The sequence below is a fragment of the Rhinoderma darwinii genome, chromosome 3 (assembly GCF_050947455.1).
Source record: "Rhinoderma darwinii isolate aRhiDar2 chromosome 3, aRhiDar2.hap1, whole genome shotgun sequence".
Classification (NCBI taxonomy): domain Eukaryota; kingdom Metazoa; phylum Chordata; class Amphibia; order Anura; family Rhinodermatidae; genus Rhinoderma; species Rhinoderma darwinii.
Window position 1 is genome coordinate 12311378 of NC_134689.1, and position 21262 is coordinate 12332639.

At 43.1% G+C, this 21262-nt stretch overlaps 1 protein-coding gene and 1 long non-coding RNA gene across 7 annotated transcripts in view; one reads left to right on the forward strand and one right to left on the reverse strand.

Annotated features, from left to right (window-relative positions):
* Window positions 1–21262, reverse strand: part of LOC142748727 (uncharacterized) — a 145287-nt gene that overhangs the window by 104691 nt on the left and 19334 nt on the right. For 2 of the 5 annotated variants that reach the window (XR_012882295.1, XR_012882293.1), the window contains exon 1: window positions 8863–8942. The exons of 1 other annotated variant lie outside the window; for it this stretch is intronic. This is a non-coding gene — a long non-coding RNA (uncharacterized LOC142748727). Of the gene's footprint in view, window positions 1–2493; window positions 2586–8862; window positions 8998–21262 lie in introns of those variants that run through there. 2 more of the 5 variants (XR_012882297.1, XR_012882296.1) reach the window with 2 other exon arrangements.
* The window catches only part of FGD4 (FYVE, RhoGEF and PH domain containing 4), a 100736-nt gene that overhangs the window by 45427 nt on the left and 34047 nt on the right, over window positions 1–21262 (forward strand). The window contains exons 1-2 of one of the 2 annotated variants that reach the window (XM_075855927.1): window positions 4306–4529; window positions 20978–21118. In XM_075855927.1, coding sequence (XP_075712042.1) covers window positions 4499–4529; window positions 20978–21118 — 172 coding nt within the window. In that variant the 5' untranslated portion in view covers window positions 4306–4498. Of the gene's footprint in view, window positions 1–4305; window positions 4530–20977; window positions 21119–21262 lie in introns of those variants that run through there. The other variant, XM_075855926.1, reaches the window with a different exon arrangement.

Genomic DNA, 21262 nt, shown 5'->3' on the forward strand with positions numbered 1-21262 from the left:
GTGAGTTCCCCCGCAAAGGGTCCTACTAAGTCTGTGTCGCCCAACGGTCCATCTGGAGCCAGCCCTGAGTCTGTGTAAGGACACACCCCCAACTAGTAACACCCAGTTGTTAATTTATTCCTACATTTCTAGGAGGAATAACAGGGGAACGGCAGAACGTGGAGTTCTAAGAAAAGATGCTCCAGAATTGTTATTTAATGGCAAATACAATTATTTACTAAAACAGACATTTCAGGAGGGATTATCCGGTTCTTTAAAATAAATTGCCTATCTTTAGGGTCCGCCTCTCTGCACCCCAAGCCGATCAGCTGTTTGAAGGGGACGAGGTGCTCCAGTGATCTCCGTGTCGCTTTCATTATTAGCACTTTTCCTTACAGCACAGCTCCGTACTTTTAGTAGCGTCTGTTCCTGGTAAACAATGAATGGATGCAGCGCCCCCTTCATTCGGCTGGTAGGTGGGGGAGTTGAGAGTAAGACCCCAACCGATCTAATATTAATGGCCTATTCTATGAATAGACAGTCAATTTGAAGGAACCGGATAACCCCTTTAAGTGAATCTCGACCCTTTTAACCCCATGTGGTTTTTAAAGAGGCTCTGTCACCAGATTTTGCAACCCCTATCTGCTATTGCAGCAGATCGGCGCTGCAATGTAGATTACAGTAACGTTTTTATTTTTAAAAAACGAGCATTTTTGGCCAAGTTATGACCATTTTTGTATTTATGTAAATGAGGCTTGCAAAAGTCCAACTGGGCGTGTATAAAGTAAAAGTCCAACTGGGCGTGTATTATGTGCGTACATCGGGGCGTGTTTACTACTTTTACTAGCTGGGCGTTCTGACGAGAAGTATCATCCACTTCTCTACACAACGCCCAGCTTCTGGCAGTGCAGACACAGCCGTGTTCTCGAGAGATCACGCTGTGACGTCACTTCCTGCCCCAGGTCCTGCATCGTGTCGGCCACATCGGCACCAGAGGCTACAGTTGATTCTGCAGCAGCATCCGCGTTTGCAGGTAAGTAGCTACATCGACTTACCTGCAAACGCTGATGCTGCTGCAGAATCAACTGTAGCATCTGGTGCCGATGTGTCCTCGCTCGTCCGACACGATGCAGGACCTGGGGCAGGAAGTGAGTGACGTCACAGCGTGATCTCTCGAGAACACGGCTGTGTCTGCACTGCCAGAAGCTGGGCGTTCTGAAGAGAAGTGGATGATACTTCTCTTCAGAGCGCCCAGCTAGTAAAAGTAGTAAAAACGCCCCGATGTACGCACATAATACACGCCCACTTGGACTTTTACTTTAAACACGCCCACTTGGACTTTTGCAAGCCTCATTTGCATAAATACAAAAATGGTCATAACTTGGCCAAAAATGCTCGTTTTTTAAAAATAAAAACGTTACTGTAATCTACATTGCAGCGCCGATCTGCTGCAATAGCAGATAGGGGTTTCAAAATCTGGTGACAGAGCCTCTTTAAGTTTATAATCATGAGCTGATTAAATTTATCTTTTATAGCAGTTAGAGCTCCATTTTACTGACGCAGAGCTCCAAATCCCAAGCAGACATAAGAGTTAATTGATAAAATTCTGTCTGCCGTCAGTCACCACTAGAGGGAGCTTACTGTATACAGTTTTATTATTGAGTACAGTAGTATCATAGGATGCCAGACTTTATGGCACAAATTGTGTCATCTTTGGTGCCGGATTCTACACGTGTGACGCTTTTCCGTACACCACCTCATAGCTTCCAAAAAATTGCACTTTTTTTCAAATAAATTTGGCACGTTTTCCGACACCTCTACACCCCTTTTCTGACACTTCCATACACTTAAATTCATACAAAGTATTTTGGGTGGATGTTCGATACTACACGGCACCATTCAGCCTTCAGTAGTCTCTGACGCATCTCCTGGTCGATGACTACAAGCACAGATCACGTGTTGTCAGACTGCATTCCTCCACCTTTACGTCCGGTGACATTTCAAGGTCATTGCCTCATTACTGACGGAAACTCCTGACTGAAACTTTTTTTCTTCGCCTGTAAAGCAGCTGCCAGGTGATTCTACAACATATTGGGCACACGTCAAATTATCAGGACTTCCTGGACCATCAGGTGCCAGATTAGAGGAATTTTGCTGTGCATAATATACGGTCCCTTCAATCTAGTGATTAGTGGTAGGGTCAATGATCAGACGTATCTAATTATCTAGCTGTGCTATATACTGGTGTTGTATACAGGCACCCAAAAAAGGTGTAAAATTGTCAGACTGTATGTCATTGTAGGTGTATTGGTTCAATATTTCGTCTGTTATCCTACATTTAAAGGGGTTTTCCGATCACCAATAAAAAGATCGAAAAGTCTCCAAGTGAAATTCCTTTAATCCGGCATCCAATAATCCCGAAAATTTGTGTTAACGTGTGTGTGTGTTTCTGTAATTGCTCATGTGTTTTATATGTGTGTCTATATATAGTATATGTGTGTGTATAAATAATACCTGTGTGTATTTAACCCCTTAACAAGCCTCAACTGTCTTTTGACAAATGGCGTCGCGAGTCTGCAGTGACGTCTTTTGGCTTTCCTACAATATACTAGGAGCAGCTCCTGATGGTCCGAGACAGCCAGGGACCCTGCGGGGAAGATAGAAGCGGTTTCTAATCCCTTTCGGTCTTCTCTTTGTGCTCAATGAGCGAATTTGTCCACGTTTCCTGCTTCTAATGGGGGAGATTTATCAAAACTGGTGCAAAAGAAAAGCGGAGTAGTTGCCCATAGCAACCAATCAAATTCCACCTCTCATTTTTCAAAGGCCCCTTAGAAAATGAAAGCAGTGACCTGATTGGTTGTTATGATGGGCAACTACTCCACATTTTTTTCACACTAGTTTTGAAAAATGGCCCCCATCAACTTCAAGAAAGGACTAGTCACTTGCTGTCAAATCTATCCCGTCTCTTAGGCTTCGTTCACACCTGCGTCAGAGTTCCGTTCTAACGTTCCGTCGGTTTTCCCAGAATCATAAATTAATACCGATCTACAGTGTAGGTGATCATTTTCTGAATGCTGGGGGCCGCACCGATCGTGAGAATGCGGATCCCTCACCCCTTGTGGTGAGGAGGAGCTTGAATGGAGCGGAGGACGAGCATGCGCGCCGCAGCTCCATTCAAAATCTATGGGAATGATGGAAACAGCCGAGTACAAGGCTTGTCTATTTCCGTCATTCTCATAGACAGTGAATGGAGCGGCGGGCGTATCCATTCAAACTCCTCCTCACTGCAGGGGGTGCAGTGAGGATTTGGGGGTTCGAAACTCCCCGTTTTGCAATCAGAAAATGATCGCCTAGGTGATAATTTGTGATTCTGGGAAAACCCCTTTAAGGGTCAGTTCACACAGTTTTTCGGGGCTGATCTTGACGGAGAGACCGCATCGGAATCAGCGCCACAAAATGGGCCAAATTGCCCCCCATTGATTTCAATGGGAGGCAGATGCGTTTTTTTTTTTTACCGGGAGGCTTTTGGCATACTCTCCCTTTACCTTTTAACCTCCCATTAAAACCAATGGGAGGCAGAAAAAAGCCACGGTGCTCTTTTTGAGCGTTTTTTTTGCGGCGGTTTTTGCATTAGATTCGACTACCGTGAAATAAAAAAAGGGTCAAAACACTGCTGCCAATTTAAAATCTGCCTCAAAATTTCTGAAGGAAATTTAAGGCTATGTTCACACGGGGTATTTTGCCGAGTTTTTTGACGCGGAAATCGCGTCGCAAAACTCGGCAAAAACGGCCCGAGAACGCCTCCCATTGATTTCAATGGGAGGCGTCGGCGTCTTTTTCCCGCGAGCAGTAAAACTGCCTCGCGGGAAAAAGAAGCGACATGCCCTATCTTCGGGCGCTTCCGCCTCTGACCTCCCATTGACTTCAATGGGAGACAGGAGAAAGCGTATTTCTCGCTGTTTTATGCCCGCGGCGCTCAATTGCCGCGAAAATCGGCATGCAGGGAGAGGAATATCTGCCTCAAAGTTCCAAACTGAATTTTGAGGCAGATATTCCTCCCCCAAAATACTCCGTGTGAACATAGCCTTAGGCACATTTTTTCTGCTTACAAAAAAAACTCTGTGTGAACAGGGCCTAGGTGTGAGGCCACCGATCTTCTCTGCAGACTCCTCTGTAGTCTCTTCCTGATGTCTCTGCTCGGGAAAAGCTTTCTGGCTTGTTGAGTTCTGATTGTGAGCCGCCAGCAACATCTTGGGGGAATGTGAAGTGTCATTGTGCAGTAAGAGTTACTGAGGAGGAAGTGGAGTCTCTCCCCGGCAGGGAGGAGCGTGCATTGTATACAGAATCCAGCAGAATGTAAGGCACGGGTTACATTGCAGCAGAAATCCTACATTTAGCAAAAAAAAACAAAAACAAAAAAAAAATAACCAACCTGTGGAGATCGACCGGATTCGCACCATTTACTCATTTCCCTATTTCTAGTTGACTTCTCCAAACTTTGGAGAAATCCAGCTCACAAATGCATACGACCCGTGGGAAGTCGACGACAGGTGAGTGTTTCTATTTGTGAAGTACAGATGCAGCAGAGTCGAGTTTGTCATGCCTGACATTATCATATAGAGTAGAGCTGATTTTGTTATTTAACACAAGTCTATCACAATGTGCGATCTGTGGTTTTACCCAGGACTGCAGGAAAATCTACTGCATGAACTTAAAGGGGTACTCCAGTTTAATGTAGATGAAGCTTAACACTTTCTAATAGGCAAGCGACAAACTCGACTCTGCTGTAGTAACAAACTCAACTCGGTTGAAGTGGTTTTATGGTTTCATGTAAGTAAAACCTAATCATTGCATAATGAACAGTTCCACAATTTTCGAATGTACTTTGTGTTTCCAATCCCTTTAGCATTTACAAGATCCATGCTTGCTGTCAGTGAATGGAAACAATGGTTACATCTAGGGAAAGAAATGTATAGATCTAATAGTTTGTTATAATTGTATCCAATTTAGAGAATCCCATGTGAGCTAAACACATCAGCAACACAAATCTCTCTCCTGTGCTGATAGTTTGCTACAATGTATCAGTGCAGGTAAAATGTATCAGCCCGGAGTTCAGTCTACACAATCCTCTGTGATCTCTATGAATATAATTGTAGCAAATGCTCAGCTGTGAGAAATTTTAGGCCTGCACAGGTGTTTTTCAACCTCTGGGTGCAAACAATGTTCACAGTCACTGACAGCAAGCTAAATATCTTATAAATGGTAAGGGAATAGAAACACAAATTACATAAAGTTTTGTTTAGACTGTTCATTAGACAATTATTATTGACATGTAAAACCACAAAACCAGGAAAGTTACCACAATGCACATATGATAGACCCCAAGGAGTTAAATGACAAATTCAGTACTCTATAGGTGCAGCAGAGTGGAGTTGTTAATTGAAGTAGAGTCCAGGTCATTACTGCAGCAGAGATGAGTTTGCCACTTGCAAAAACGCCATGTCCAGTTTTCTGTTTGAATCTTCAGGTTTCTATTTGATCCATGGTTTTTAAAGAAACACTCCGGACAAAACTGAAAATACAACTTTGCCTGAACTTATGGGTGCACCCCTCATCCCTATAATTATCACAATACGCGGGACCCCTGTTTGGAGTTTTGTGGGGGGCCACAAGTCTTGCTTGGCATGGCGCCTCACTCCCTCATTGGTATATTTTGATCACATCTATCTATCTATCTATCTATCTATCTATCTATCTATCTATCTATCTATCTATCTATCTATCTATCTATCTATCTATCTATCTATCTCATTATCTATCTATCTCATTATCTATCTATCTCATTATCTATCTATCTCATTATCTATCTATCTCATTATCTATCTATCTATCTATCTATCTATCTAATCATCGAGCAGGAAACTTGCAGTCAACAGCAATGTTTTATCTGTCTGTAGAATTTTTACTACATTGTGGTTGATGACTTTGTAGGATGAAATAAATCGAGGTCTGTTGTACCATCTCCCCATCAATGTCTCGTATTCCGTACTGTATATAAAACTGCTTCCCGTATATACGATGACCTGCATGTCATATTTGTCTCTGGTAGAAATGTTTTGTGTTAAGTTTGCGAAATGTGACGCTGTTGTCTTTTGTAATGTGTGAGGTTGGCGTTAAAAGCCGGTTACGGGTGACGCATGCTATGCCCGTAGTCTACCAGTTGAAGTGGTTGTCAAGGATTATAAAAAAAAAAAAAGGGTATTGTAGCATTCAGTATACTGGGGACAAGCTGCAATACCAAACACATCCTTGGCCTAAGAGTGGCGCTATTTCTAAAAATACAAATTAACTTTTTTTTTCCATTTTGGGCAACCCCTTAAATCTATATTACATTTAGTTGTGTTTGCCTTTCTACTCACCCTTTGTAAAGTAAACAATGTCCAGATACGTGAAAAGTTTCCTTCAGCTGTTTCTGTTATACCTGTTTCTAGGAAACCTGGAAGACATATGGCCGCTCCCGCAGGTGTTTCGTTTGTACTAACTGGTCAGCTGCTATATAAAAAGAGTTTATGTAGTGAGCCCCTCTCCCACCTATGTCACACTTGCAGGAAGCTGAGATATTGGAGCTGTTTGTCGGGATCCTCACAGTATAGAGCTACTTTAGCTGTCCATAACATGGAGGGAACGCTGCGGTCACAGGTGTGTGAGAAACCCATTACTGGGCCCCTTTATGTCTCCGATAAGCAGCGCAGTCATGTGTTTGCTCAGAGAATAGAACGGGTTCCCTTTAAAATGTTTACTCCCTACCTACAGGGAGGAAAGGTCATCCAGCCTGTTCCAGCTACCGCTTGTGTTGTGCAAGATACCGCCTTCAGACCCTGAAATATTCATGTATTCTCCTTCTTGGTATTTAGGAGGTCTGGTATCTAGTCGATGCCGCTTATCAATTCCAACCATTGAGGATGCCTTTGCTTCGCAGTCAGTGGCTCAAAGTGCTTGTTGTTGAGCTGTGGGGCTGACATTGTGCTCGGAAAAGCAATGGTTCAGCTGGATTTATAACTTTTATCCCAGTGTGTTTAGTGAGGTTCTCCACGTGAATATATTTGATAGAAAAATCTGATTAATAATGCCAGCTGAGATGAAGAATAGCATGGCACGGCTGCTGCCAGGCTGGTTTACCTCTTCTTTACTATCACAATCCAGTTTTGAGTAATCTAAGGCAGACTGGTTACTAGGGATACACTGCCTAACAACCACAGCCTTATGTTGTTAAGCAGTATATCCCTAGCAACCAGTCTGCCTTAGATTACTTCGCTCTTTAGCTCAATTCATAGGATAGGCCATCAGTCTGTGATCAGTGGGGTCTGACCCCCAGGACCCTCACTGATCAGTAGGATATAATAACTTTCCTAACATTAACCGTACCTTTGTACATGTTCTGACTCCCCCTCAACATATTATATAGCTGGATTATCCTAAGTATAGGATATTGATGTCCATGAAAGCGGACTCCAAAAGTGGTCCAAGGCTTCGTACCATAGAGGCAGACCGTACGACTGCTATGGGATCCCTGAAGAGGTGGGAGCCCATCCCAGGTTGGCCCCATCCCTTATTTTAAAGGGTCGTGAGAACCTGTCAAGGGATCCCCCTTCCCACAGACCCTACGATGTTAGCAAACACGGGTGTGGGGGGATCAACGCAAAGATCATAGAAAGTAGATGGGGCAAACCAGCACTAAGGTCCTCCTGTTTTTAGGTGGTGGTGTCAACCAGCACCAGAAGGGAGCCCCATTTTAATCTTGCAATAGTTCCTTCGTATGGTAGGTCAATGCCCGTCTACAATGCCCACTTGTTCTGTTATATTATAGGGAGCCCCCAAGTCAGAGGGGTCAGGTTGCGATTGCCATCTCTGCACCCCTCACCAGCTAACAGTCAATAAAACCTTCAACCAATTACTGAAATCCTACAGGGTCTAAGGGGAATAAAACTTCTAAAAGTAAAGCAGGAGACAACTTCAGTGAAGATATAAAGTCAGAACAGATCCTGAAATCTCCTCTGAAGTGCCTGAGTACATTTTACGAGGATGGAATTAATGCGCTGATTTTTGTATGGGAATGTGTGTGTTCCGTCAGTTCAGTAATAATCTCCGCTCCACAGTCGGCTCTTTGACTGGTATCTGTCGCTTTACTACGGGAGCTCAGCGCTTCCTGCACAGCTGGACTGGAAAATATGTTTTTATGAACTAAAAATACTCACTTTGAAGCCAAAAAGTGTTTACAGAATTCTTCAATCTATATGGGAATATTTTGCATTTATTTGCAAAATGGCCAAAGTTTAAAGTGATTATTTATTCCTCACCCTAAGCCTGGACTGTATTCCCTTTTTCGCTAAAAATGTGAAATCATAATGATTGACTGTCCCCCATAATGACAGACTGTCCCAGGTGTGCACCCCCAATTTATCTAAACATGCATCTATAATGGACAGGGTGCCCCCATAATGACACAGACTGTTCTATATCCTCCTCTCCAAGCTACATTAACACACCTCCATAAAGATGGACAGCGTACCCCCATAGTGACAATCAGACTCTTCCATGTCTCCCCAACCCCGAAGTTATCTGAACACACCTCCATAATGATGGATACACTGCCCTTATAATGACAGACTGACCCATGTCCCTCATCGCTAAATTATTTGAACCATACTTGCCAACAATTATGTGGGACCTATGGACACAAAAGAGGCAGGGTTTATGTTAATTTGCGTTAAATAAGTTGTTTTGGTATCATTTTGGAGGTATTTCCAGGTAGAACGGAGGGGAGGGGGTTATGAAATGTCCCATGAGTTTGGATTCAAATGATGTGAAGTATGCTGAACACACCTCCGTAATGATGGCCAGAGTGCCTCCATGATATCCGCCATACGGTCCCATGTAAATGTAATTACCTCTTCCTTGGTCCTGCCGGCTGTCTGACAGGAAGTGACATCCGCACAGTCAACAAGAGGCCACTCACATGTCACTTCCTGTCCCAGTACTCCTTCCTGTAAGCAGAGATCAGCACCGGTAAAGTGTTGTCCACCAGAAGGAGCGATCAGTGATGAACCGCTTTAGCAAAATCTGGGAAAGTAGGCAAATATTTGATTATGATGTATATTCCACCATGAGATATTCCAGATTTGCTTCCAGCTGTTACATGCAGCGCCTAATGCTTGATAGAGGTGGAGTCTCTGGCACAAATTCCTCATCTTTCTTCCAGATATCTGCACGGACATGAACCCCTTGATAATGGTCAAAACGCAAGAAGGGAATCGTGTCATAGTTTAATAAAAATATGTAAACAATACAAGTGTCTCAATTATCTGTCCTGAGAACATTTCACCCTAAAATCGAAAAAATTTGCCATTTCTTTAATTCTTCAATTATTTCTGATTTTCCAGTGACGCCAATTACAGAAAAAGTGTGAGTGGCGTTAATACCCCCACATTCCATAGGAAGCCAGTTAATCTATGGGTATGTTTTTGGGATGTGGAAGGAAACCAGAGAACCTGGAGGAAACCAATGCAAGCAAAAAAAAAAAACCCAGCTCCATGCAAATGTTGCCCCTGGTCGAATTCTTACGAAGACACCCCCTTCTTAAACAGGAGGTGGAATGGCTTTAGAAGCCGCGTCTGGCCAAACATTTACAAGACTTTCTCTTAAATCCAATTGGTCACCAGTCTCTATAAGCTGCCTTAACAAAGACATATAAGGGGTGGGGGGGGGGGTACATGTGCACCCCCTGAACAACCCCACGGCACGAGTGGCATAAATTTTCTAGTCTGGGCCCTATTAGGCCATCAGAAACAATGAGAGGGCTCAAATGTCCATTCCTTTCTGTCACGATCTAGGGGTATGTGGACCCAGTAGGCCGCTCCCCCGTAGCGGAGTGGCAGCTGGCCAAATAACAGTCTATAAAGTCTATGCAATAGTCCTTAGCACGAGTACCTATAAGAGTCCACCGTAGCAGAGGCTTTGGCACGGATGGAAATTGACGTGGTGGATGATACCAGAAGTGGTATATGACACCAGGTGTGGCTGATGATATAAACGACTCCAACTAAAGGGTTAGGAATAGGAGACCACGCAGCAACAGGATACAGGCAGCAGGATATGGGAACACTGGAAGCAGGATACAACTAAAGGACCGTTTGCAATATGAACATGGGTAGACCACAACAACGCTCGGGCAAGGAGTGGAAGAGTGGAGCACCTTTTATAGTCCAGGGTGATCTGGGGATAGGTTGGGAAACTTTTAGTAAGCACGCGTGCTGGCTCTTTAAGACCGGGGACGAGCGCGCGCACACCCTAACACATGGTCCAGGACGAGATGGCGTCTCCGAGGAGGGAGACGCTGGCAGGAGGCCAGGAGTCTGCGGCCGCACAATGGGGAGCGACGGCGGTCCGCGGCCACAGACCATACACTTTCAGATGGGTATATCTATTTAGGCAAGCTAAGAAGGCTCATGGGTCAGGAGTCTATGCAAGCAAATCGAGCCAAAAAGTGAGCTCCCTCTGCACCTCTAAATCGCTGAAAGGACTCCGTTACATAGAAATATCCCTTCATACATATAGAAAGACTAAATTAGGCTGTTTAAAAGAAGCTGATTCACTGCATGTAAACTGAGGACTGGTGATTTAGATTGTGCTGGGAATTCCTGCTCTGAGAGAGTCAGATAGAGCTGCTTCATTCAGAGTTCGGTCACAGAGTTGAGTGAATGGCTAGTACAACAAAATTGGAAATCTAGAATTTTTACATAGGGCTGAGAGATTCTGGAAGAAAGAATTTGTGTTTAAAACTGTACCAAACACCTTTGTCACTGAATACAAATTACTCTTAAGAATTGAATCTGAAATATTTGCTTACGGCTAGGAAATATTTATTTCCCACGCTAAGAATAAGAATGGGTACGGAATGTTTTAAGGCCTTATTTAGTCCTGGATAAATATAGTTGAGTAAACTGCTGGAAATTATAATTATTTTTTTTTAAAAAAAAAGATGGTTTGTATGTGAAACGGTTGATGCAAGTTCAGCTTTTTTTTGGTGCCAAGAATATGTTGTGCTTAGCTGCTTCTTTGCTGTGCTAAAAGGCTGAGTCTGAAGAATGTTTTTTATATACCTTAACCTCCAAATGAATTGGTTGATCCTGAAATAAATCTCAGCCCCCCCCCCCAACTTGTTTAATGCTATATACAGTATTTCCCTGAGTCGTCTTCTTCTGCCTAGTTCTTAAAAATATGTAGCTTGGAAACTAAACGGCTGCCATTAAAGCCCCCATGTGGGTTGTCGACCAGCTTTACTTGTGTCCAAAAAATCTGAACCGCACATAGAAAATAGATTATGGACTTGGAGTCTGGAGGTGTCCACCCTGTGACATATAGGATATTGGGTCATCTGTTGGCCATTTGTTTCTTTCTCATCTGAGTGATGCAGCACAATGGCTTTGGACTGAGTTTGGATGGAATTCCATTCAGGGCGGCATCAAGTGTGTCGGGCCTTGAGAATCACAATAGGGGCTGCGTCCACACCACTAACTGGTTGACAAGGTACCAAGGACTAGCATAACCCTGGGTCAGACTGGTCTATGGAAAAAGGGAGGCTCTTCCAATGGGTTCAGGTTCTGACACAATAACAAGACCCAATCTAAACAGAACCCATGAGGATCAGGATAAACAATCGCTCTTGCAGATCACTTGCCGTTCCGATATGTCACTTTTTGGGTTCTTTCAGAAACGAATCCTATATATGATCTGACTTTGTCTGCAATGAAAACAGAGTTTACAATATAAAGTTCAAATGCACTTATTCTGTAGAGCGGATTGGCGGCCCATGATAGTCATTTCCACTGGTGGGCCCAATGTCTGTGGCTTGACCCAGATGCCAACAAGGATAACATTACATGGGCTATTTGATTTGGCAGAGCCCCTTTAAATTCATATACTGCGGGACATGGCCAAATTCAGGAGAAAAAAGGAAGAAATAGGAAAAGGGAACATAAAGAAATACGGAAGAGATAGCGGAATGTTATACGGAAGTGAGGTGACCAGTTCTTGATATGTTTTGATACTACCTCTTTTCTCAGAATTTAGAACTGTAGCTTATATATCGGTATAATCTACTTACTTAGGCCCAATGCACACAACCGTAATGCCCTCAAATGCAGACGGATGTCCGAATGACAACCTTCTTCCCTACTATCGGCATGGTGTCAATACAGCTTTCAGTCTAGCAGCCGTCCTCTGAGACAGACTGGTTGCTAGGGATACACTGCCTAGCAACTACTGTCTTTGTCTTTTTTTTATATTGGGTTGTCAGGCAGCACGTCCTCAGTCTGTCTCTCTTTAACTACATACATAATACGAACTATAGATTATATTAAAGGCTCTATTTAAGTGGAGCGCCCCTTTAACCTGATTCGTGTTTAACCGACCTCCAGCTTAATATATGATAAACGACACATAAGGAGTTAAAGTTTATTACAGGGATATAAATAGCCACCACTGACGAGAGGAGCGGAAGACCAAGAAAGTGTTATTCAGCCAAAAATAGGTGGTTTGTGTAAAGAAAAAAAATATATAGACACATACAGAGGTGTGAAAAAGTATTTGCCCCCACCCGATTTCCTCTATTTTTGCATATTTGCCATACTTGAATGTTTTAGATCAACCAAGTTTATATAAGATAAAGACAACACGAGTAAACCCAAAATGCAGCTTTTAAATAATTCCATTTATTGAGGAAAAAGATTTATATAAAACCTATATAACCCATGTCAAAAAATAATTGCCCCCCTAAACCTAATAACTGGTTGTGCCACACTTGGCAGTAACAACTGCAATCAAACATTTGCCATAACTTGCGACAAGTCCCACTCTTCAATGCAGAATTGTTTTAATTCGGCTACATTGGAGGGTTTTCGGGCCCATAATGCCCCTTTAAGGTCTTAGCACAGCATCTCGATGGGATTCAAGTCAGGACTTTGACCTTAATTTTTTTTTTCTTTTGGGCCATTCAGAGGTGGACTTACTTGTGTTAGCTTTAGGTCAGGAACTGACGGGCGGACGTTCTCCTCCTGGATTTTTTAATAGAGGGGAGAATTTATGGTTCCATCAATTTTATGGCAATTTGGCCAGGTCCTGCCGAAGCAAAGCAGCCCCAGACCATCACTCTACCCATACCACCATGTTTGACTGTTGGTATCATGATCTTATGGTGGTGATCGCTTTACGCCAGATGTAACAAGACTCGTGTCTTCCAAAATGTTCCACCTTTGACTCGTCAGTCCACTGAATATTATCCCAAAAATCTAGGGGGTCATCTAGATGTTTTTTGGCAAATATGAGACGAGCCATTGTGTTCTCTTGGTCAGCAGTGGTTTGCGCCTTGCAACTCTCCCAGTTTTTGCCAAGCATCTTTCTCATTGTGGAATTATTACGTTCACCTTGACGGGGGCAAGTGAGACATGATGTTTTTTAGATGTTCTTTTGTGACCTCCTGGATGAGTCGTAAGTAGAGTTTTGGTAGGTTGGCCACTCGTGGAAAGGTTCACCACAATTCAAGGTTTTCTCCATTTGTGGATAATGGCTCCCTCTCTTGTTCACTGGAGTCTCCGAGTCTTAGTCATCATGCACACGACAGTGCAGTATTTACCGTCAGTAAATACTGCACGGACGGGCCGCAGAGTATCATCCGCATTTTCGGACTGGCCACACAGTAATATAGTATTGTAGTAATTTCAGTAGTATAGGAGAACTTCGTTAATGCGAAAAATAGGACATGTCCTATTTCTTGCGGCTCATTTCTACGGCCCGGACACACACCTATAAATATACGGGAAGGTGTCCGTGGCCGATAAAAAAAAAAAAAGTCATGTGTCAGTATTTTTTCCGCAATTACGGATCTGTAATCGTGCCTTGGTGTGGATATTGAAATTTAACCCAATTGTCAATGAATTTGGTTAACTGGTTGAATTAGTAGCTAAGGGGGCAATTGCTTTTCCTTATAGGGCCAGGAAAGGGATGAATAGAATTTTTCCTTCGATAAATGGAATAATCATTGAAAACCAGCGTGTTGTGTTTACTTGGGGATATCTTTGTCTAATATCAAAAGTAGTTTAATGATCTGAAACATTCAAGTGTGACAAATATGCAAAAATAGAAGTGCAAAAAACGTACATCCGTGTATAGTCAGGAGTGGTGTGAGGGTTTCTACTTTTTAATCTACATTAGAAATGTACATTTTTTCGCCGTCAAATGCTACAATAATAAATGAGAATAGCAAAAAAATCATCACCTCTCCTGACGTCTATTTGAGTAAATACTTGTATTCCCCGTGAAATAACAATTCTGGAGCAAGTTTTCTTAGAACTCTGCACTGTGCCGTCCCTCTGTTACTCTTCCTGGAAATGTAAGAATAAATTGACAACTGGGTGTTACCATTCCCCTTGTCAATGGGGCATGTTATGTTTTTACCTTTACTGATACATTGGAGCAAACTATCCGGACAGGAGAAAGGTTTACGCTGCCGATGTGCTAAGCTCACAGAGGATAAGTCAGATGCGCCCAGTCACAGTCGTATTTTTGGTTGTGGTCCAAGCTAAATATGGGTGTGGCAGGGGATCTAAAAAATGTTGGATATCTATACATGATGAACCCATATAAGATCTGATTACACGGTTTATGTTTGTTCTATGTGGTCATCGGCGTCTATTATTGTTATTATTATGGGTGTACACGTAGTTGTGTACAGCGTGTTCCCTTTAAGAAAAAAGTACCTGTAAATGTAAAACCGATTTGGTACAAAAAAAAAATCCATTTAGTTATTGGACTATGGCAGTGGTCTCCAACCAAATGCTCTCCAGCTGTTGGAAAGACTACAAATCCCAGCATACACTGACAGCCGTAGCCTGGAGACCACTGGTCTATGACCATGACCTTTAGGCAAATTCCCCAACTAACATTGCAGTTGCTCCGGAAAGGCAGTTCAGCCCAACTTCTCCCCACTAAACGGGATGGGGCCGATCCCTCCAAGGAACCCAAAGCAGCTGCTTAATCTACTGCTATGTTATCTATGCCATTGCTGCCTTCAGCCACCACTAGGTGGCACTTACTAATGAAAAATTTGTATACAGTTAGCTCCTAAGCTCCCCCTAGTGGCGACTGAAGACAGATATAATTTTATCATGAAGCTCTCGTGGAGGAAAGCAGGGGATTTGGAAAAATGGGATCAGAAAAAACAGTTTCGACCACTATGAAGATATATTATGAAATTAATTATCACAGTTTTGGAACTAATAAGGTAGGATGTCCAAAGTTGGAGGTACAATTTAAATTCACCCGTCGCTCTTTGATGAGGTGATACAGAAGTGATGTCTGTCAGTCGTGTTATAAAGAACTATAAAAAGACACTACAATTGTAATCACCCGTGTCATCATATTGTAGTCATTTATCTTACGGGAACAGTCACCCCCGTGTATCTCGTTCCTCTTTTAGATAAGTATTTCCATTTCTAGTGAATATACTTTTACAAAAAAAAAAAAAATCATATGCATTTCAATAAAACCTCAGTTACCATTTCCTCAAATTAAATCATTCACTTAGTCAAAGAGCTGCCACCGTACGGGAACATTACAGACTTTGTCTCATGACCAGAAGGCCATAGGAACATCATAGCGTGGGGTACCCTGTTTGTGATGCCCCTCTATTAGCCATAGCGGTGGGCCGCTAACAAACGGTGACCCTCGCTCTGGCAAACCTGAGCCGTCTATGTATTGTATTCATTGGAATGACTGGCATGTAATACCACGTTTTGGCCGCTACAGGGAAATGTATAGTCAGCCATATTTTTGGCAAAAACAACATCCTTTCGCTGGGGGTTTCCGAGGCCAGACCTGCTTCCGTAAGCTTCAATTGTAAAAGGGTTTTCTAAAAGAGACAACCCCTTTAAAGGGGTATTCCTATTCGCTAGGATATTCTATAACATTATGAATGTGGGCGTCCAACCAATGGGATCCACACTGATCCTTAAAGGGTAACTAAACGTTCGACAAACTTCTGACTTGTCAGAAGTTTTGATTGGTGGGGGTCCGAGCACTGAGACCCCCAACAATCGCTAAAACGAAGCGGTAGAAGCACTCGTGTGAGTGCTCAGCCGCTTTGTTTCTGTTCTGCTTTTTCCGGAAAGCCGATGTATCGGAGTACGGGCTCATAGACTTTCTATTGAGCCCGAACTCCGATACATTGATTTCCGGAAAAAGCCGAACAGAAACAAAGCGGCTGAGTGCTCACACGAGTGCTTCTGCCGCTTCGTTTTAGCGATCGGTCAGGGTCTCAGTGCTCGGACCCTCACCAATCAAAACTTCAGACATGTTAGGCTGGGTTCACACGAACACATTAACGTCCGTAATGGACGGACGTATTTCGGCCGGAAGTCACGGACCGAACTCAGTGCAGGGAGCCGGGCTCCTAGCATCATAGTTATGTACGATGCTAGGAGTCCCTGCCTCTCTGCAGGACAACTGTCCCGTACTGTAATCATGTTTTCAGTACGGGACAGGAGTTCCACGGAGAGGCAGGGACTCCTAGCGTCGTACATAACTACGATGCTAGGAGCCCGGCTCCCTGCACTGAGTTCGGTCCGGGATTTCCGGCCGAAATACGTCCGTCCATTACGGACGTTAATGTGCTCGTGTGAACCCAGCCTCACTATGACATGTCAGAAATTTGTCGAACGTTTAGTTACCCTTTAAAACACAGGGGCAGCTGTCCCATAGTCGTTCTCTTGCACAGCGGGACTCCCAGATAACAAAAAAATGTCCTTTCAAGTGAATAGGCATTTGTAGTTCCGGGTGGCAAGGAGCGTTGCAGTGCAGGGAAAATCAATGAAGGGGCACAGTTCATAACTAGAACTGCAGGCCCCTCATTCTGTGGACCAGTGGGGGCCCTGGCAGTCTCCAGCAATATGCCATCACTTCCTATAGTGGGAAAACCCTTTAATTTTTCGGAATTCTTCTGCTTACTAATCCACTAGGGGCGCTGTTTCATTGTCACATGGCTTATTCTGATCTTTGCAGCATGTTGGTATTTTGTGGGTTTTGTTTAAAACAGTGGTGCATGAGAAAAAAAAATATAGATTTTTGTGTTTTTTTGTTTTGTTTTTATAACACCATCAAAATATCTTGCTATACTGACAACCAATTTCAATCCAGTACCGCCTGCTATTAAAAATAGTATGCCTTTAATAAACCGCAATAATATCTGAAGTAAATATAGATCAATCGTTTTCCTCTTTTTTGCTCTGTTTTTTAAAAATAATATTCAACCATTTGTGACAAGCGAAGTGACAACCAATATCCACCATTATTTTCTCAGGAGTTGTCACCCAGTTTCCTCAGTCTTCTGTGTTGTAAATCTGCCTGGCTATAAAGTGACACATCCCCCTACTCAAACAGGCAGTTTTGCCCCATTGAAAACCAATGTTGGTTCTCATCCAGCTAAACATAATTTACAACCTGACAGAAGAGGACAACTTAAAGGGATTGTCCACTCTTGAATACAATTTTTTTTTTCCATCTAATTAGGTACAAAATTCTGTGCGGAATAATTTCTTAATATATCTTTATAACGGCTTAGGCTCTATTTTTCTGATGCAGATCTTCAAATCCCCTACATAGAGTTAAATGATAAAATTCTAGCTACCCGCAGCCACCACTAGGGGAGCTTACTGCATATTTATTTATTACTGAACTCAATGGGACTTGTATAAGTAGACATTCAATAAGCTCCCCCTAGTGGTGGATACAGGTATCTAGAATTTTATGATTTGACTCCTATGCAGGGGATTTGGAGCGGTCTTGTGTATATTAGTTATTATGATGACCAATTGCACTTGTTTCTCTATTTCAATCTGTACATAAGTTTATGAATAATTTAGGAAGGTGATTTGGATTTAGGGGTTGACCATACAATCTCCGGTAGACCACCATTATCTACATACAGTGAAATGCAGCATATTATATATCGTTCTAATCTCCTGGTAATAGGAAAAATGGCAAATTGCCATCTAAGATGGTCTCGTGTGTAAATGAGGTTTCCCTTCTAAGCTCACGTAATGCATGTCTATGACATTACCATATGAGAAGAGCCTAATAATTCATTCATGAGACGACACTATATATAACCAAATATATTCCACTCAGAAAAAGCCCCTGCATGTATAGACTATACACTTCCACTAAACTACACATGCACGGTGGTGATCCAGACATGGCGTATGAGTCTCTTTTCATTATATCCAGCAGAAAGGACTCTATAAAGCAATGCGCCCTGGGAAAAATATATGATGGCCACCTACAGATGACATTAGAGAAAAAAAATTAAAGGAAATCTCCTGGTAAAACTAATACACTGTCTAGTGTAGATCCTGAGGGGGTGGAGCATTACACAAGTATTCAAACAACATGAGAGAATCCCTGTGTCATGCCCCGCCCCCTTAACCCCTGCTCTAGGCCTGGTATGTTCCTTAAAGTACTAAAGCTGCCCATACACGTTTATGGGGGTATCCCAATGGCAGATATTGGGGGGAAATGGTGACTCCTTCCCAGCAGAAATGTCATTGAGCCTTTAAAGGGGTTTTCTGAACCAATAGTCACAGCAGAGCTGGATTATAAGATAGGCAAATGGGTTAATTTCCTCAAGGCTTTCACCCTATAGTTGTCTCCAGAATCCTGCTTCTCACCATGGCTGATGTGGATATTGTATGGCACGGTTAGGCCCTGTTCACACTAGTGTCATGACTGTGTTCAAATGCGTCCTGACAGAACCCATTGACTTATAGTACCGAGTGTTTTTCATCCCAGGTGCGACTACCAAATTTTCCCCACCGAGGCTATTTTCGCCAAAGAGCGACCTAAGCGTGCCGACATGCAAGTTAGTGTGGTTTTTAAATTAAAGGCCATGTACACCTTCTAAAGTGTTTTTTTTTTTAAATAAAAATGTGTACAACTTTCAAATTAGTTTTTATTAAAAATTATTTTTACTTTTTGAGATACAGCTGCTTTGTATCCTGTATACAGAGCAGCTGAAAGCTGTATCCGTCTGGTCCGCGTGACTGACGGGTTCAGTGTCAGCGGGTCACGCGGGATCCACCTGTAATCTATCACATCTAAGCTATGAACTTAGATATGATCGGTAACCGCTCAATCCTACGTGTTCGAGACATGCAGGACCCGCTGTCACTGAACCCGTCAGTCCCGCGGACCAGACGGATACAGCTTTCAGCTGCTCTGTATACAGGATACAAAGCAGCTGTATCTCAAAAAGTAAAAATAATTTTTAATAAAAAATAATTTGAAAGTTGCACCAAACCCACTGTTGGGTCCTCTAACACGGTCCGACGTGGGCCGTTTAAACGAGTGCCGATCATTGAGACAGCTCGACGATCGGTGCTCGTTTGCTCCTTTCACACGGAGCTATATATGGGGACGAGCGCTAGTTACAACGGTCGCTCGTCCCCATACATTTCTTTTATGTCGGCAGCGCGTCTCCCTATTTACTATCGTTGTCTGCTGCACATCTCCTGTGTATTTTCGGCTGCATAAATTATACAATCAGCCAATGAACGAGTGTTTGCCCGATAATTGGCCCGTGTAAAAGGGTGTTAAGTCTGAGTCTGGTGGGTCTGAATCTAAGGCGTCTGAATCTGGGGAGTGCTGCTTATGATTTGAGGGTGAGGTATGTCCATGTAAAGGCACGTGGCTTATGGTCCAAAACGCAGCGGTTAATCTCCCTGAACAGCACTTCGAAAAGCTGGCAACTATGTTTTAGCTGCACTCATTCTAAAAACTGCGCCAACATGCAAGTCGCGTCATCACGGCTGCAATGTGTGAACACCGCCCCATAGCTACGGCCCCGATGCAAATGCGTTATACCGGTCACTCGACTCAAAACAAACCCTTTTCTTTGTGGCATAATGATTGTTTTCCCGGTGTGCCGTCGCTTTCAGGCAGTCGCGATTGACATCTTGGTGGTTTCTATCAGACATTCAGAGAGACAGTCGACTTGTTTTGAACTTGCGGACAGAAACGGCAATTTAAAATCAATTTAGTAGAAAACAAATTAATAAATGTGGGAGAAGCTTTCCTGAAAAAAACAAAAACAAACAAAAATTTACCCTTGGTGAACATTAGCGCTCATTATCTGGGATGAGTCATGTCGGTGGTGTCTCTGCTAATTACATGAGGCACATAGAGAACAACAGACCTAAATAATAACACGTTCCTCATAAAGAGCATTTCACCAGTAAATATAAGCCGTCCTCTTCGTGATATCCGATTCTGGGAAAGCCGGGAGATATTACGGGGCCCTCGAAGAGAGGGCGCTCAGCCCTGTTGGTCCTATCCCCTTTGCCCCTGAGTGGTGAGAACCTGTGCAGGGTCATGGATTGGGCATGGGGGGGAAAACCAACAACCGGCCCTACTGTCCTGAGTATAATTAGGTCCCATTTTTATCTTTGCGATGGGGCCCCCTCTGTTCTATGTACACGATTAGCAGCCATATTAGTTGATACCCAGCATTCCTCAAAAATATATATAAAAAAAGACTTAATAGACGCTGGTGACTCAAGGTCTTCGAATTAGGCTCTGTTCATATCTGTATCGAGGACGCCGCCGTGCCGTATCCATCTATCGACTGATACCACCGGTGCCTCAAGGACACCGTTGACTTATAATGGGGTCCATTGAGTTCCGTTTTGGTGTAGGTTGTTTCGGTGCTTTTTGGATTTCTTCACCATGGACTAGGGACTGTTGTTGAAATACGATACAGGCAGCCCTGCCGGGGTTTGTAATTTCGCTGTGTATTTGCTATGACATTTTTTTTATTTTTGAACCGCATGTTTACTCTGTAAGCTATGTCTTTACATTTTTTGTAGGCTGATCCGGTTCATTTATTTCTTTGCAGGCAATAGCGTAAACTGTCCCCGTATCCTTCCCGTCTGGAAAACAATCTCTACCAGCACAGACCAACTTGTCGAGCAGGAGAGAAGCAATAATCGAAATGATTACACCCCCAGAACCGTAGGAAGAAGTCCAAAGCCCAAAGGTAAACCGTGGTGGCTATACAGTCCTCTTCTGTCGTGTGTTATTAAGGAGATAGCATTGCTTGGACCCTCCCTAATTGCAAAAAAAATTTGCACGACAAACCTTTTTCTTTTATGTCCTGTCAATTAGTATGATGGCTGGGGGT